Raw genomic sequence first — 16,491 nt, 5'->3', positions numbered from 1 at the left:
GGACATGTTGGTTTAATGCTCTTCTTTTGCTCAGGTGGAATGCTGGGGACAACTGAGCTCTCAGTGCCAAACGGAGCTGGTACCAGCCCAGTGGGTAAGTGCAGCATCCTCCTGCCTGTGTTGAAAAATCTCATGGTGCTTTCAGTTACTCAAAAGCAGGTTTTTATTTTGGTTGTGGGAGAACAAAAGGTTGTAATTTTTTTAGCTGCCTTGGAATCGTCAAGTTTTGTAAATTCTTATCGGGCGTTTTTAACTTTTTACTGCCGTGCCCTTTCCACTGCAGTAATACTTGCATTTTTTATTGTAGTGGTTTTCAGCAGCACCATGCTGCTCCTGCTTTTTTTTTTGCACCTGTTTCTCTACAGGTGTAACTGCAGCATTCTAAAAAGATCTTCTTTTGCCAAATCTCTTATATTTGAAAAAGAGAGTTTTAGAGATGAGTAGCAATATTTTGGCAAGGTTATTAATTGAAAATGTTGTTGCTCTCTTTTTTTGTTTAATAACTGACTGTTTTGTAATGTGCATGTTTATGCTCACGTTTTGAAGGTGCTTTTTATGAAATTCTCTGAGCTTACTAAACTGTTGTACTAAAGACAACTCAGCTCAGTCCCCAGCTTCAGTATTTGCAGGACCTGGATGTTTGATACTGGTGTTGGTGCCAATCAAAATGAAGCAAATACAGACTGTATTGTTTGTATTGCCATGTGTATCTTGCTAATTGTTTTCTAGCAGTTCTATGAAGAAAGCAATAAATCTTGGAAGCTGGTAGCTGGGGTCTGTCTTCGTTTTGAATGATGATCAGAATTTCTTTTGAAAACAAATTAGAGATCTTGCCAGAAATCGAATTCCCCGTATTTTTTGGTCTTCAGTAAAAAGATATGAGGGCACCTTTTCATTTAAATAATGTTTTGTCTTCCTTAAATAAAATGTAGCACTCTTGAGAGAGGGCAAGGCAGCCATGGAAATTTAGTATTCCACAGAAAGACAAAATAAATGGCAATTCCCCCACTTTGTTCACGTTCCTCCTGTGACTTTGGATGTCTTGGTGCTGAAGGTCAGTTCTGCAAACACAAGTAACTCCCCTTGGAATGTGTTCACAGCCAGGAATTAGAGAAGCAACTGTTGACCTTTCAGGATTTGCCCACTGGCTACTTAGTGTGGCAACTGGGAAAAAAGTTCTTTGAACATCAGGTCAGGCAGTTGAATTGATGAATAAAAAATGCTGCAGCTCCAAGGCTGAAAGTGCAGGATTGACTTTCCACTCTTTCTCCATCCTTTGGCCGTGTGCAGCAAAGATATGAAATATTAAAGAGTGGTTTCCATCAGGTAAGCAGGATTTTAAATGGAGGAAACTTCCTCAGTTGAAAAAAACATGACTATTTTTAGAAACTGTGGAGGTCAGATGTTGATTGCCATAGTATTTCTCTAGTCAGACTAAATAACTTTATTATCAGGCTGTCTCAGGCCACTTCTCCAAAATCAGGCTTTAGTAACAGCAGCCTCAGATTTAAGATTCCTCCTTTCAATAAGCAAATGAAACAGTTGTTTACAGCACTTCTGTAGGGTATTAAACTCTGGAAATGCCCAGTTCCTGCAGCTTGGTGAAAGTATTTAATGCAGTAAAATGTTTTCCTTCTTGCATTTATTAATAGTCTATGTAAAAAGTCAAAATGCATCACTTATCTCTTACTTTGCAGAACATCACACCCAAAATGTTATACATGTACCCACTCACTCCTAGAAAGGTTTGTCGTGCAAGTGAGAGTTGGGGCTGTACCAGAACAGGGGAACATCTCTGAGAAGCACCTCTAGTGAAGCTCAAATACCTGGTTAACACCAGAATGCTGAACTAGAGAGTGCCTTGAGTTGTCAGAGCTCTACTTTCTACAAGTTAGGGCATGAAAACCTTTAAGTAGTGACAGGTGCACAGGAACCTTCTCAATGGCAACCAAAATATGTAACCAGATTGATTAAATCTGCTAATTTGTCAATTTGAGCTTGACAGCTGCTGTTGAAATGTATATCCTGTTAATTATGTCTGCAGACAATAATGGTTTTAGTTTCTTGCTGGGTTTATTGTAGAACTGACTTCTAAAAAAAACCTGTTTTCTTCTTTTAGCTTTCAGGGTTTTTCTTTAAACTTCTCAGGAATGGAGAGTTCTCCTATGGATGTAGTGAAAGGTCATGTGCCAAATGTGCAGCTCACAGTCTGTAGGAGTGATGTCAGAGGTAAAAAGCTGGAGGACTGGCATAGCCATATTCCCAGATATTCCCTTATAAGTAAAGGAAAAATCCATCTTCTACATTATGAAGTTTTTGTGCGTTTGAGATTTTCTCGTTTCCTTGAAAGACACTTAAATGCCTTTATCTCTGAGTAAAAAGCAAGTAAAGGTTATCTTGCTTATTTGGGACCCAGTTCAAACAAAGATGTTGCATAAAATGGCTCATATTGAGTTCACACGAGTCTTTTTCTCAAGTCCTGTGTAACTTGATTGGAATGGAAATGATTTGCTTTAGCAGTCAATCTGCCAACTTAACAGTTTTTCTGTGGAAAATAACTTTGAGTAAAAATATCTGCGTGTTGTAGCAGAGATTGGTAGGTGGTTTTTTATATCCAGAACAGAAAATTTTGTGATCACTTTATAATACTGAGAGCTTACTTCACATGCAGCTGTCACAGCTCTGAAAAAGCATTCTCATTTTTGTAATATTTTTAAAATCCTGCCCACCACATAAAAAACACTTGCTGAAGATTTTTACTTGGCAAATAGATCGGTTTTGAGAGGGGAAGAATGTCCAGCATTATAACAGCATTTGCTTTTGAGCTAATTTATTTTTTCAGTTAATCAGATCAGAGGTTTTTGAGGCAGAGCTTTGATGATAGTGCTGCCCCTGGTCAGTGTTAAACCCTGTGCAAATTGTGATGGGCATCAAAGATGCTTCAGGAGTCCTGTAGCACCAGGATGTGTAGAAATTGCTATTTGTTGTCAGCATCATCATGGCTTGAACATATATTATATGTCTGGTATTAATCCTTTTAAAGGGCTGGGGGTCTAATTGAGCAAATTGTAGCCTCCCATGAGCACCCATATATTGGGGAGAATTTCTTTAACTTTGAACTGAAAGGACTGCAGGGATGGATCACCTTCCAGTTTGCCAGGAGAAGGTCTGCTTTGCTTTGTCCCAGTAGATTTGGTGTCATACCTTCACTCATCCAGAGGCTGCCAGTGAAATGCACTTCCAGTGGTCTTGTCCCATCCTTAAGGACTGAGAAGGGCTCAGAAATTCCACAGTTATCCAACCTCTACTTTTCCTTCCATACCTTTCACTTATGGCACTGAGCCAGAACCACACCAAGGACCTGAGCTGGTTTTCATTGCCAAGGCTGCAGGAAAGCCATAAACCCTGAGACATAAGTTCTTCCCCGTCCCATGTGATTTTTAAGGAATTTTTGGAAGTGGAGGCTGTTTCTAGTTGTGCAAATACACAGTATTATCTGTCTGTACATTTCTTTGTCAGTGAAGTAGCCCTTGTGGTCAGTAACCCAGGTTATGGGCCCAGTTAATCTTCTAGAAAAGAAGTAAAAAAAAAGAAAAATTGTCTTTGCTCTTAAAATTTTATCCTCAGGAGAATGGATAAGGAAGAGCTCTGCTTGAGCACTGAATTTCTCTTCCTTATTGCACAACTGCATCTTCTCTAATGTCCTCACTAATCTTCAGGTTCTGAGAATGAGAAGTGACCTTGGGAATACTGAGTTTCTTTGGAATAGAGCTGGGGGATACACCTGCTTGCAAAGCTGTACCTTGTGAGCCGTTGGGTCTCTGCTAAGGGAGCTCCTGTGTGGTGGTTTATCCTGGCCTGGGCAGGGCCTGTGCAGAGGTGCCACTGGCAGCTCCACACCTCTTAACTGCTTGGAGTTGCCAGAAAGGGATCAAGACAGAGAACTGTGAAAAGCCACACCTGTAAATGGTCTTTGTCTTGAGGGCTTGGCTGATGGGAGAGCTTTCTGTGTGTCTGAGGGTAAAGGAGTCCTGGAGCTTGGTCTTGCACAAGTCTGACTGCCCTGCAGTTGGGGAGTGCACAGAAGGCTTCAATAACAGACCAGCTCTCTGTGCAAACCTTGCTGGTGTGTTTGGTTTATTAAATGAGAGACACCCTAATGAGAAATATCCAACTAACTCTTGAAAAACACCTCTTCCTGCACTCGTACTCCCAGCCTCTCCCTTAAGAAAACAGATTTCTTCTGCCTCTCCCCCCACTCAAACTCCCCAGCCTGTGTCACCTGCATCAGCCACCAGGTTGAGGGACATGACCACCTTGGGAAAGCAGCTGTAACCCCTGGGCATGTTCCTGCTTAAGGCTGTGCATTCCTGGTGGTGGGTGTGACATTCAGTGTGACAGGCAGGGTCTGTCCCAGATGCCTTTCACTGGGCAGAGCTCCTCCCTTGTGTTGGAAGGGCTGGGACTGCACAATGTTTGGTCACCCTGAGTGCACAAAGGCTCCTGCTTTGTCCTGTCACTGGTGTCACTGCACCATGGTTTGCCCTCCTCTGATCTTTAGGGTTACACAGGTCAATACAACAGTCAGGGTTTCACCCTTCTCCAAGGAAGGAGTTGAAGGATCCCTGAAGCACATGAGACCAGCCTGTTCCCTCCTCCAGCTTCCCAGCTCTCCTCATGGAAAAGGAACCCTGGAAGTGGCCGCAGAGCAGCTGTTTGGCAGGGTGCAGGCTGAACCCTTCTCCTTTGCTGGACTGTTGTCAGCACATAACAAAGGTTGATCCATCCATCACCCTGTGATTAGATCAGCTCACAGAAAAGATGACTGGCTGAAATCAGCATTAAAAACATGCTGGTAGAAGAAAGCATTTTAAATTGTAGCTGTTTGTCCTTGGAAACCACCCATCTGCATGAGGTCAGTTCAGCCCCTGAACTACCCTTGGATTTGAGTTGAAATTTCATCTCGTGTGTGTTCCTTATCTTACTGTAATTGCTGATTTACTGAGAGGTCCACGACAGTTCTGGTTAGAATTTGCCATGCATATAACAAATGATTAATTTCTCAGCTGGATTAAAGTAATTATCAATATTTCTATAACGTCCCCTTGCCCAGTACCACACATCCTCAGGTGTTCTAAACACACCACTTCTCCATCCTTGGCCATTCTTTACATGGCTTTGTGTAGACACAGAAACCACCAAGTTCAGAAACTAAACTCTTATTTAATTAGCTGTTAACCGATTAGTTGACAAAAGACCTAAAAGACATCCAGTTGCCACTCTTAATGTTTCACACGGGCACAAAAGCATGATGCCTTTATTTAGATTTGCTGTTGCATCCTGAGTAATAACCCTGGTTTGAAGGAAGCCCATTTAAATTCTGAATATCCTTGAAAATTCTTTCTCCTTTTATGTAGCTTCAGGCAAAAAAAATTTCCAACAACCTGGGAAATGAGGGTTTTTTTAAGTTTTGTAACATGAGTAAGCATTCCCTTGACATTTAGTCATGTGTATTTCTTTCTTTACTGCCTTTTAATATCTAAAGTACTGCCTTAGAAGTATAAATCTTACATGTTAGACATGTTTCAAGATCTTACATTACTGTCAAAGGTATCTTTTAATTCCAGTGGTATTATCTGACACATTGATTTGTGTAAAGATCAGTAGAAACACATTTATTGCAGCTTCCTTGAGATATTATCGTGAACTCTTTCCAAGGCTAACACAGAACTTGGGCTTTATGAAACAGTGGCAGAATCAGCAGTGATTGCTGTGCAGAGCCTGAAAATGGTTTTAATTTCTACTTAAATCTGTCCTACTAAACCCCAGAGTAAACAGATTGGGCAGCTAATGCACTAGAAATGCTGTTGTTGTGTTTGCTTGCAATATGTTCCCCCCGCCCGAGGTTTTACGTGTTGATGTTTTCCTTCAGCAGATCTTATCTGCTCTCCTGATACCTCCTGATGCTTCTTGCAAACCCAGTTTTCAGTTCACTTCTAATGGTGTGATGTTTGTTGGGTCGTTATGATCTCATTGGAGGCATAAATATTTATCACCATCCTTATTTTTGCTTTACCTTATGTGGCTCTGCTGCCTGCCCACCATTATTTTCCAAGACTCTGTATAACTGTCCAGTTTCTCCAAAGGTGAACCACAAAAAAAAAAAAAAGATTAATGGCATCAATGCCTGTAATTTATTCCTTGAGTAGTAATAAGTACATGGAGTACTTTCCAGCCACGTGTGTTCATTGTTTCAGCTGATGTGATTTATAGAGTGAAATATGAGTCTGGCTCGTGTAATTGAATGCTGTGTCTTGGGCTGCAGGACAGTAAATGAGATTAAGCTGTATTATGCCTCTGAAGGCAGAAGATGCAGTTGCTGCAATGGGTGGGTTGTAACATTTCTCTTCAGAAAAGAAGTTGCTTCAAAAGTAAACACTTTGTATCTGAGCAAGAAGTGGGTTAATGTGGGTTGGCAGGGTTTGTTATCATAAAATCTAATTAAATTGTGATTCATATAATTGAGAGCTTATCTTTGCACTGGTGTCTGTTTTCCAGAGGACTGTTTTGAACATGCTTTCACGTCTGTTTTAAGGAATTAGAGTTAAATAAAACTCTTCCTACGGGAGTAAAAACAGTCTTATTTTCACACATAAGCAGGATTTTATATTCCGGTTCCATGTTCAGTTTGATAATGTGAAGTATTGTCTTTGGGGAAGACCTACAGTGGGTGGGGTAGAAACAATTTCTGTACTATCCAAAGTAGTGAGTAGAATTTATGGGGTTATTAAAGCCTCCTCTTGGCAAACAGCCCTGGAGTTGCATCATCCTGTGCTCATTATCTTTTTCTGGCTGCTGACCTTGCTCTAAGAAATACCGTGTGTTTGGTTACCCTTTCACTCTTAACTTGTAATTTGATTTTATTATTAGATTATTAAAAGGGAAAAAGGCTTGAAGTTTCATACTCAAACTGAACATTCTGCAATCTTATTGCAGCCCCAGCATATGAATCTTCAGATAATCAATAGAGACACTCCAGTGCTTGCTGAGTGTTCAGTGCCAGCTCTTTATCAAAGGGCTGCAATTGGGTTCATACCCACAGTGCTGCACACTTAGGGCATTATTTTGGGTTTTGTAATATATTCTAAACACTCCCTTTAAGAACTGCTCAGCCTTTTGTCTGACTAAATGCTTTAACTGTGCCCTGCTGCCCCGTGACACTGGGCAGAGGAGGCAGTGGCAGGGAGTTTGTTGTTTTTGACAGCACCACTGAAAGCATGAAATGTTTCTGTAGGATTGGCAGAGCCTTGGAATAAGGGCTCAGGAAATGACTGGATTGGGTGTGGGAGAAAGACACTGTCCAGATTTAACACAGGGGCTACTGGAATACTTGAAAACAGAGGACAGGAAATGGGATCATAGGATGGCCCGAAACGCTGTAAATTCTGTACAGAACCCCATTGTTTGCACAGAGGGGGATTGTTGTGCGGCTCAAACTCGGCCCAGGTCACCACAGCCTTGGCATGGAAAGGTACCACTGACAGCCCAGTGAGTAATAAAATTTGTTATTACATTGAAGCCCAGACTCTACTTCTGTTATAACAGCAAGTTCTTTAAATGTTCCGGCGTTTTTGCCGAAAATGGGAGGTGCTGTAACAAAGCTTTAGATGTAATTTGGTGGAAATTATGCCATTTGCTAAGATTTTTCCTCCCTCATGTCTTTTTCCAGATCCATTTGATTTTTACCCTGTCCATTGTGTAAGATTCCTCTGGCACTCTGGTGCCCTGCAGGTTGTCTGGAACTAATGCTGCACTCTTTTAGGATGGCCAGGAATCGATGCATAACTTTGTGTTGAACAAAATCAGGATTCTACAAACACTGTCTCAGTTTCAGGAGCCTCAGGGGTAGCACAAACTTCATTTCTCTTTCTGGCCCATTGTTTTTTCCATGTGACCCAGCTGAGGTGAGTTTTCTCCTACCAGTCAAGAGCATATTTAGCTCTAGTGTGTATTCTCAGCTCCATCAGCCACCCCAAGTAAATTTTATCCCTAACAGGAGCATCTGAATGAATTCTGCTGTTTTCTGCTGAGGAATGTAGATACTTTAATCACAAAATGAGGTTTTTATGTAGTTTTTAATGCAGAAGGAAGAATGCTGACATAAAAAACATCTTCTTTTGTGCTGTGTTCCTTCTTTCCCCCCCATGACTTCTAAGTCACATTCCCATATCTCCTATAGAAATGCCTCAGGAAAGTGCTAAATTAGAATAACTCCTCATTGCTCTGCTAACCTTGGGAAACTCCAGGGACATCTCATTTTGTCCCTGTATGGTCAGGCTTTTGGCACACTAGGAAGTCCACAGAACAAGGAAATCCAGAGGTTTCCTCACCAATTATCCTTGTGAATTCACACTGAAGTTCTCAATGCACATGGAATATCTCAGTAGTACCCGTCACCCTCAGGAAGTGTTGTGCTCTTCCTGATCCATGTTATTGTTCTTCCTCCTTCCTAAGCTTTTAAAGGCATTTAAAATGTTGCTACAGGAGGTAGAATGTGACACTGACAACTTCCTTACTTTAATTGCTTTTAGATTAATATGTATTTAATGCAGTAAAATTGGATTGGGCATAGGGGCCTATTCAAATTAAAATAATAATACAAAATCCGTGCCCGTGTGGCCCTACAGGCGATTAGGGGAGAATTTCCCACACAGTGAACTTTGTCTCACAGACTTTCCCCTGGTTGGGACTATAAAAGCTGCTTTCAGAACTGCAGTGTTGGTGCAAACAGGATCTCACTATGAATTGAGTTTATTTATACACACACAGGTTCTGTAGGGTGAACTGTAGGGTTCCCTGTTGCGAAATTCTCCTTAACAACTTTTTTATTTCCTATTTGCAGCTGAATAAGGTGTGTGTATTTGGGGGATTGTTGCTATAAATATGAATCTGTGACTGGAACGTGGCTTGTAATTTTTTTTCTGAGGGGAATGTTTTGGTTAACATGATTGGTGCTTTTGTCAGTACAGAAAAGTAGAATATTGGGCACTTCACTGATTTACTCACTCCTGATCAGTTTTGAGTGTGAGCTGAGACCTTGAGCATTTCAGTGTTGAAGCCCTGCAGGCTTTGGCTGGTCTAATTCCACTTAAAATGAGTACCAGGAGTAAGTGTGTAAAACAAATTGATGGGCATAAATGACATGAGTAGCTGGAATGAACCTGAAGAGAGAGGATTTGTTCTCCTCCGTGTTGCTAAATGTAATAATCAGTATATACTGATGATCCTGAAATGAGTCCTGCAGATCTTGAAGACACCTGAAGAATGCATTTTAGAAATAGGCACTTGGAGAGCTGATTTTTTTATTCTCACCAACAAAATTCAGTGCAGTTCCTGTCCCGTGGGGGTGGGGACCCAAGTGGGCCTGGGCAGAAGCCCCCACTTTTCTGCAAGCTCAGCCTGGAGGAAATTCAGAGGGCAGAACAGACCCAACGGATGTTATTAGAAACAGTTCTTTGGCAATTTTGCTCTTCTCAGCATTTGAGCTGCCACAGCTGCCCTTGGAGTGATATTCCCTTTCCATATTGATTTGCTGGGCAGAGCGGTGTGGGCCCGTTCGATTATTCGATGCGGAGCCTCTTGCGGGAAGTTCGTTATCGGAAGTTTTGCAAAATAAATATTTCAGAATCGGTACAAAAGCACCAGAACTCTGTGTTGTTGCCCCTTCCCCTTCAGCCTCACAGGTCATTTGTTTTTTTGCCCTTTCAGGAAATGGGTTTGTGAACTCTCGAGCTTCTCCAAGTCTCCTGGGCACCGGTGGCGGAGGGAACAGCCTGGGCAAGGTGATGCCCACGAAGTCCCCACCTCCCCCCGGAGGAGGGAACCTGGGCATGAACAACCGCAAACCCGACCTCCGTGTGGTCATCCCCCCCTCCAGCAAGGGCATGATGCCACCTCTGGTGAGTTCAAACTTCTGAAGCTTTGAGTTCCTTAAGTTCTGGGAGTGGCTTTGTGGAAATGGGGTGTTCTGCCCACGTGCACGGGGATAAAACTGCCTCCCCTGCTCACCACGGGCTGCAGGAGTAGAGAGGGGTTTGTGCTCTGAAACGTCACTGCTGAAAGTCCAAATTATAAATTGTGACCTGGGGAATTTGTTAAATTCGTAAGCAATTTTTTGAGGTGTAAAATAAGTCTGACCTAAACAGGGTTGGAGCACAACCCTAAAGAGAGAGACTGAGATTTTGGTGTTTTGATCTGACCGACTCAGTACCGAGAACTCTGTTGGTTTGGAGGATGTGGGTTTTAAAAAGGGTTGTGCATTATTCTGTGGAGGATCTCAGTGGTGATGTGAGCTCTATTAACGTGCCCTGAAGCACATTTTGTACCTGTTTTTCCCGGGCTGTGGGATGTGAAGGATGGGAAGTGCAGCTTCAGTGGTAACGATGGTCTGGGAGAGGCGCGTGTTTGATGTGGGGTGTTGGAACGTGACCTTGGGTGTCCTCAGTGGGTGTTGTGCCCTCATCCAGGGCATGAAAAGGAGCTGAGGTGCCTGTCAGAGCTGCTGGGCACTTTGGCATGTTGGCAGTGATGTTTGTCCAGCCTGGATTGGGAATAGCACACGAGTTTCGTGTCAGCCATGAGGCAACCACGGCCCTGGGCCCAGAACTGGTCTGTCAGGAAGGGTTAGTCCATTTTTCCTTTAATTTAGTTGGCCAGATCCTTTGGTCTTGGTCTTTTGCTGTCATGTAGAAATTCTCAACCTCTCTGTGTGTGGAAGGATGGACCATAACCAGGAGGAGCAGGATATAAACAGCACAAGTACTCTCTGCATAATTCCTGTTTGTTTTTAAGCCACCACAAGGGCTTACATTTGTTACAGGTATTCATGGTGAATAATACCAAATTAATCCAAGTAACAAAAGCTGTAATTAGCCTCAGTAATGATTCTTGAAGTTTTAGGTTTTTCTGGGAATACTGAAGTGCAGGAGAGATAGGGAGTGCACTGGATGATCATTAAAATGGAAATTACACTTTTAATTAGAATCAGAAACAAGAAGAGGATCTTGCTAATGCAGGTCTGATGTTAGTGGGGTACAACACTTATTTACTGTTGTGTTGTGAAGAACAACAACATGATATTCAGCTTTGTTTTTGTCTGTGTTTTTGAGGGAACTGTGAAGGGATTTCAGAGTGGAGATGTTGGCCTGGGTTGGTGGTTGTATTTGACAAGTACTTTTGTTGCTGAGCTGGTTTATTGGATCAGAGACTGCTCTGCTCCACCTCTACCTGTGTTGGTGTCCTTGTGTTCTCCAAGCTCTCCCTGCACTCATTTCCCCAAAGCCACATGTTCTTTTAATACACAGCTTTTATTTGACAAGAATTTCATGAAGTATCACATTTTTTGTCATATTATTTACAGGTCTAGGTGTCAAATTCATATTATTAATTAAAATGACAAAAAATCCTGAAGCACAAACGTGATTTTTTTTCTGTCATTTGAAAAGCAATGCTGTTTTTAGTAACTGTGTTATCCCTCTTGTTTGCTGAGTACAGTCGGAGGAGGATGAATTGGAGTTGGTGAGTTGGGGCTGCTGTTTGCTGAGAGACAGCAAGATGCTGGAAATGTCTTTCACTACAGCTTTTTAACTGTAGTTTCATTACATATTTTAAATAATTCCAGTGTTCCCTTGGTAGCAGACAAAAATACATTTGTTTTATCAGACTTAAAACCCGACCAATTCAAGTTGAAAACACATCCAAAGTCAGCTCTTGCCATTTGTAAACTTGTATTATTTTTTTTTTCTGAAAATGTTTCTGTTTTTCTTGGAGGGAACATTGGAAAAGAGCCTTACAAAGTAACTGTCCATGTGTGTAGGATATGTCCTGGCTTTTATGTAAAATATAAATAACCACTTCCCACCCCCTAAATTATTGGAATATTTTTAGCAAGTGGCTTCACTTGTGAAGTTCTTGAGATTGTAACACAAGCCCTGTGTTACTTCTCTCATTTTCAAGGAGATGACATCATTGCTGGTGAGGTCACCTTTTTGGAGGTTGAAATTATTTCATCCTGCGTGAGATTATCAAACCACAGGGGGGTGTTCCCTGTTTACCAAAAGGAACAGAGGATTGCAAATGAATAATTCTACCTTTTTTTTCCCAGTGGAAAGATATTCTGCTTTTGAAAGGAAACTCTGGGGATTTGGGTATTTTTCTCCTCCCCCTCCCCCCAAAAGGTTTGAACATTTGGCATTCTGGCTGGAAAATCAAAGTAAGGCTAAAATAATTCCTGACTTATTTTTAGAGCCATTTGCAAATTGTTCAGCTGCTGTGGCACAAAGCAGGCAGAAGATGCTGCATCAGATTCACAGAGAAATCAGCCCATGGCAGGCCTTGATTTGTCTCTGAACATGGACCTGTTGCTCACAGGAGGCTCTAATTGCATGGAAGCATGGAAAATGTGGTGATTCAGATCAGTGCCATGATTGAATGCATGCTGGTGGTTGATTGTTACCTTAAACACAGACATTGATTTACTAAAGTGAGGGAAAATGGTCACTGGTGAAGTTTTTATTGGGGTGATTTGCTCATGGAACAGTCAAACATGTTCCTCTCCCTTTAGGGGAGCGTCTGGTTTTCAGTGCAAGAAATAAAGCTCAGAGTCAAAACACTGAATCAGGATATCGTTGCAATTGGAATTAATGCAAATGCTGCAGGAATTCAGGTGTTGCTGCCTGCCCAAAATTGCCAAAACTGCTCTGCAGTGGGATGTAACAGTGCCTGGGGTTGGGATCCCGTGTGGAGCGTGGGCCATCTAGTGGCTTTAAAACCTGGCTCAGCCGGCAGGGGAGGAACAGTCACACAAAGGGAAGGTGATGAGTCGGGCTCAGAACACGCTCAGGAGGCACCAACTGCACCTGCACTGCTCTGCCTCTGGTTATGCCAATCCCTGCTGCCAGGGCCAGTGCTGGGCAGTTCCAAATCCTGTCTGGGAACACTCGTTGTGTGAGGTTGGAACTGAGCACTGAACATGAAAAACAGCCACAAAGGGCAGTGTAGCATAATAGAATAATTAATAAGATTATCAATAATAAATAAAAATAATAAACAATAAAGATACTGAATTTTTCCTGTTACATTTGCACCAGCTAAAACAGTTAAAATATCCTGAAATTTGCCATGGACCTCCAAGTGCAATCAGTGTTGGGCACATCTAAATATTTCTTAGTGTTCAGCAATTACATTCAGAAATAAATTACCTCAGAAAACCACCTTTATTAGCCACTCCAAAAAAAAAAAGAAAAAAAAGAAAAAAATCCCATGGGGAAATCCTTTGGTTTGGATTGTTTCCCAGTATATTCCTCTTTACTTTTCCATTATACAGTAATCCCAACTTTATAGGCTGCCATCCAAGAAAGCTTTGGAGAAAGGTCAATTCCTGACAGACACAAAAATCTGTTCTAATAACATCTCTTTGTGCCAGATAAACTTGGTCTGGGGGGGATTTTCAGAAGTACTAAAGTGATTTAAAGGGATCAATTACAGAAAATCGGAGGGACTTTCCCTGGGAGCTTTGAAATCTGGGAGCTCTGGAGCACAGTGGGCTCATCTGCCAGGGTGTGTGTTTGGCAGCTGATGCCAAAGAGCCCCCAAATCCTTGGGAGGCTCAAAGGTGGGAGTTGAGCAGCAGGAGAGGTGGGAAGCTGGGAGGCTGTGGCTCATTTTAATGTGGAAGCTGTGGTACAGACTTCTTGCTTTAAATGGGAAAGACACAAGATTGATAACCCTCAATTCATCTTCACAAATCTAAGCTTAAAATTGATCACAGCCCCATTTCTGTACCTGCTCCTTCTGATATTAAAAAGGGAGTGATGCATTTTTAATGCTGTTCCTTCTCTCAAGATCAGAGTGGAGGAAAAAAAATGGAGTGGTGCAGATCCTGAAATCCCTGTGTCTGGCAGGAAAAGGAAAGAAGTCGTAGCTTCAGTCCTGTAAAGGTGGGAAATGGAACCTGCCAAAGAGATGAAGAAAGAACCGCTCCTTTTGCAGCAAATATTTTTTCCGAGGTAGACAGAGAGAGGTTTGCCTTAAAAATGTATTTCCAGCAGATCGAAACCCAGCTCCCTGAACTGGAAATGGTTCTGGAGGAGTGAAGGGATGCAGGGTGTAGAGGCTGCTGCCACTGCTGCAGGTGACACTGAACAAGGCAGAGCTGCCCCATTCTCTGTTCCTGGCAGTGTCCAGCCTGGCCAAACAGTGCCCAACCCCCTGTTCTGAGGAGGGGCTGCAGTTGCCTGCCCGAGGAGCAGTTGGTGCAGTGAGAGCAGCTTTGCTGGCTGCTATTGTTCACCACAGGCTTTAATTAACTTTCTAACCAGCAGATTTGGTCACAGCTTAGGTTGAGTGATGTGTTTGCTGCAGATGTTCATGGCAGTAAATGGGAAAGAAAGGCTGTTATTAAAAAGCGAAATGTGCCCACAGTTAGATAATGTGAGACAATCTAGTTTAGCTATTTTCCCTGTCAAAAAGCACAGTTGCTCTGTGTGAACTCCAGTGTCATTTGCTTGGAAACATTTCTGCATTATAACAAGTACTCTCTCAGTTTCTCAGGAACCATGGGAACAGCAAGATTATTTTATCACTGAAGTCTTATCAACACCAATTTAGAAGATCTCTGTGTTCCTTTCAGGACAGGTGTAGTCAGCACAGTGTCAAAACTGGCAGCTGAAATTTGGAAAATTGGATAAACAACTGTGAAGTGGGAGAATCTCTGCTGGTGGAACTGCACCTCACCATCTGCACTAAAACCCCCTTAAAACTCAAAACTCTTAAATCACTTCAGAACTTCTGAGAATTGTTGTGTGTATCCCTAAGAAATTGCATTTGTTTGTGTGTCCTTAACACTGTTGCAGTCTGCATGCTCTGGAAGTGGCCCAGTGAGCCGTAATCAATGTTTCCTTTCATTTTGCCAAGATCATTTTTGGTTGCCTTGAAATATTTCAGCTTGTTTAGAAAATCGACCCTGATCAAAAGAGGGACATATTTCCTAACTCAGAAACGCAGCACAGCAACACGTTTTAGTGGAATGCTCCTTTGCTTTTCCACTGTTCTCCCTGGTGTCACAGTGGTGTTTTCTCTCCCTTGCAGAACACCCAAAGGATCAGCAGTTCTCAGTCCACGCAGCCTCTCGCCACCCCCGTGGTGTCGGTGACGACCCCGAGCCTGCCCCCGCAGGGACTCGTGTACTCGGCCATGCCCACGGCCTACAACACTGGTGAGCCTTGGGATCGGGATCTGCAGCACTGGGGAGGCTTGGGATTGGGGGCTACAGCACTGGGAAGGTTTGGGATCAGGGCTGGGACTGGGATGGCTGAGGCTTTTTTGGGATTCATAAGCCCAGGAAATTCACATTTCTGTGACACGTGGGTTTGTTTTCCTGTTGGGTCCAAGTGAAGCTCTTGTTCAGCAAAACTGAGCCTTTTGCTCATGAAATGTGTAAATGTTGGGACTTCCATGGGGAAGGAGCTTCCAGTCAGGCTGCAAACCAGGGATAGGGAGAGACAGGGCCATCCATTGCCCAGAGCAGCGCCATTCCAGCCGGGAATACTGGAATTCCTCACATTCAGGCAATGGCTGGTTCTTCAGAGCTGCTGTTCCTCAGACACTGCTGTTCCTGCAGGACCTTAAATCTGCCTTTTGCCCAAGCTGGCTGTGATGTGAGGAATTGGGTGATATAAAAGTGATGAGTGGTTTGCTGGTTTGGGAAGTAGCTCCTGAGTGACAGGACAAGGGGAAACGGCCTCAGGTTGCACCAGGAGAGGTTTACGTTGGATATTAAGAAAAATTCCTTCACCAAAAAGGTTGTCCAGCCCTGGCACAGCTGCCCAGGGCAGTGGTGGAGTCCCCATCCCTGGAGGGATTTAGAAGCCATGGGGATGTGGCACTTGGGGACATGGGTGAGTGTCCTTGGCAGCACTGGGGGAGCGGTTGATGATCTTAAAAGTCTTTTCCAACCTGAAGTACCTCCCTTTTCTCCATCCCAATAGAGATAATTTTCCCTTCAATCTCAGGCTGTTTATTTGCCTGTGTGTAATCAGGGAAGGAGTCTTGCTAATATTTTCCATGAAGGGCTCAGGTTGATGAGCACTGAGCTGTGCTGTGTAGTTGGATTTTCAGCTGCACCTGCAGAGAAACTACATTGCAGAGAAGTGTCAATAAATCCTGTCAGTCAGAAATAATACCTTGTGGTTTAAAACTGAAAGGAAAGCAAAGGAAATAATTCCCCAGTTTGCTGTTCTTTAGATGAAGTCTGGCTAAATGTTCAGATGTAAGTGCTGTAATCAGTTAGAAGAGGGATTTTGGGAAGGGGACAGGGACACACCTGCTGCAGAGGTGGCTCCTCCAGGAACAGAGCAGGAGCTGCCCCAGTGCCAAACAGCTCCAGCAAGGACCTGCTGCTGCCCGAGGCTGAGCCCCCCTGGGATTGATGTT

The 16,491-nt window shown here is 43.0% G+C and overlaps 1 protein-coding gene across 5 annotated transcripts in view; it reads left to right on the top strand.

The window, feature by feature from the left end:
• MEF2A (myocyte enhancer factor 2A) overlaps window positions 1-16,491 on the top strand; it is an 80,019-nt gene that overhangs the window by 58,920 nt on the left and 4,608 nt on the right. For 3 of the 5 annotated variants that reach the window (XM_032699668.1, XM_032699667.1, XM_032699670.1), the window contains 4 exons: window positions 35-94; window positions 9,769-9,959; window positions 11,554-11,577; window positions 15,148-15,274. In XM_032699668.1, the coding sequence (XP_032555559.1) occupies window positions 35-94; window positions 9,769-9,959; window positions 11,554-11,577; window positions 15,148-15,274 (402 nt within the window). The remainder of the gene's footprint in view (window positions 1-34; window positions 95-9,768; window positions 9,960-11,553; window positions 11,578-15,147; window positions 15,275-16,491) is intronic. The other 2 variants (XM_032699669.1, XM_032699671.1) reach the window with 1 other exon arrangement.

The sequence above is a fragment of the Chiroxiphia lanceolata genome, chromosome 12 (genome assembly GCF_009829145.1).
Source record: "Chiroxiphia lanceolata isolate bChiLan1 chromosome 12, bChiLan1.pri, whole genome shotgun sequence".
Classification (NCBI taxonomy): Eukaryota; Metazoa; Chordata; class Aves; order Passeriformes; family Pipridae; genus Chiroxiphia; species Chiroxiphia lanceolata.
Note: the sequence above shows the minus strand (reverse complement) of the source record. Positions and strands in the feature narration are given on the sequence as shown.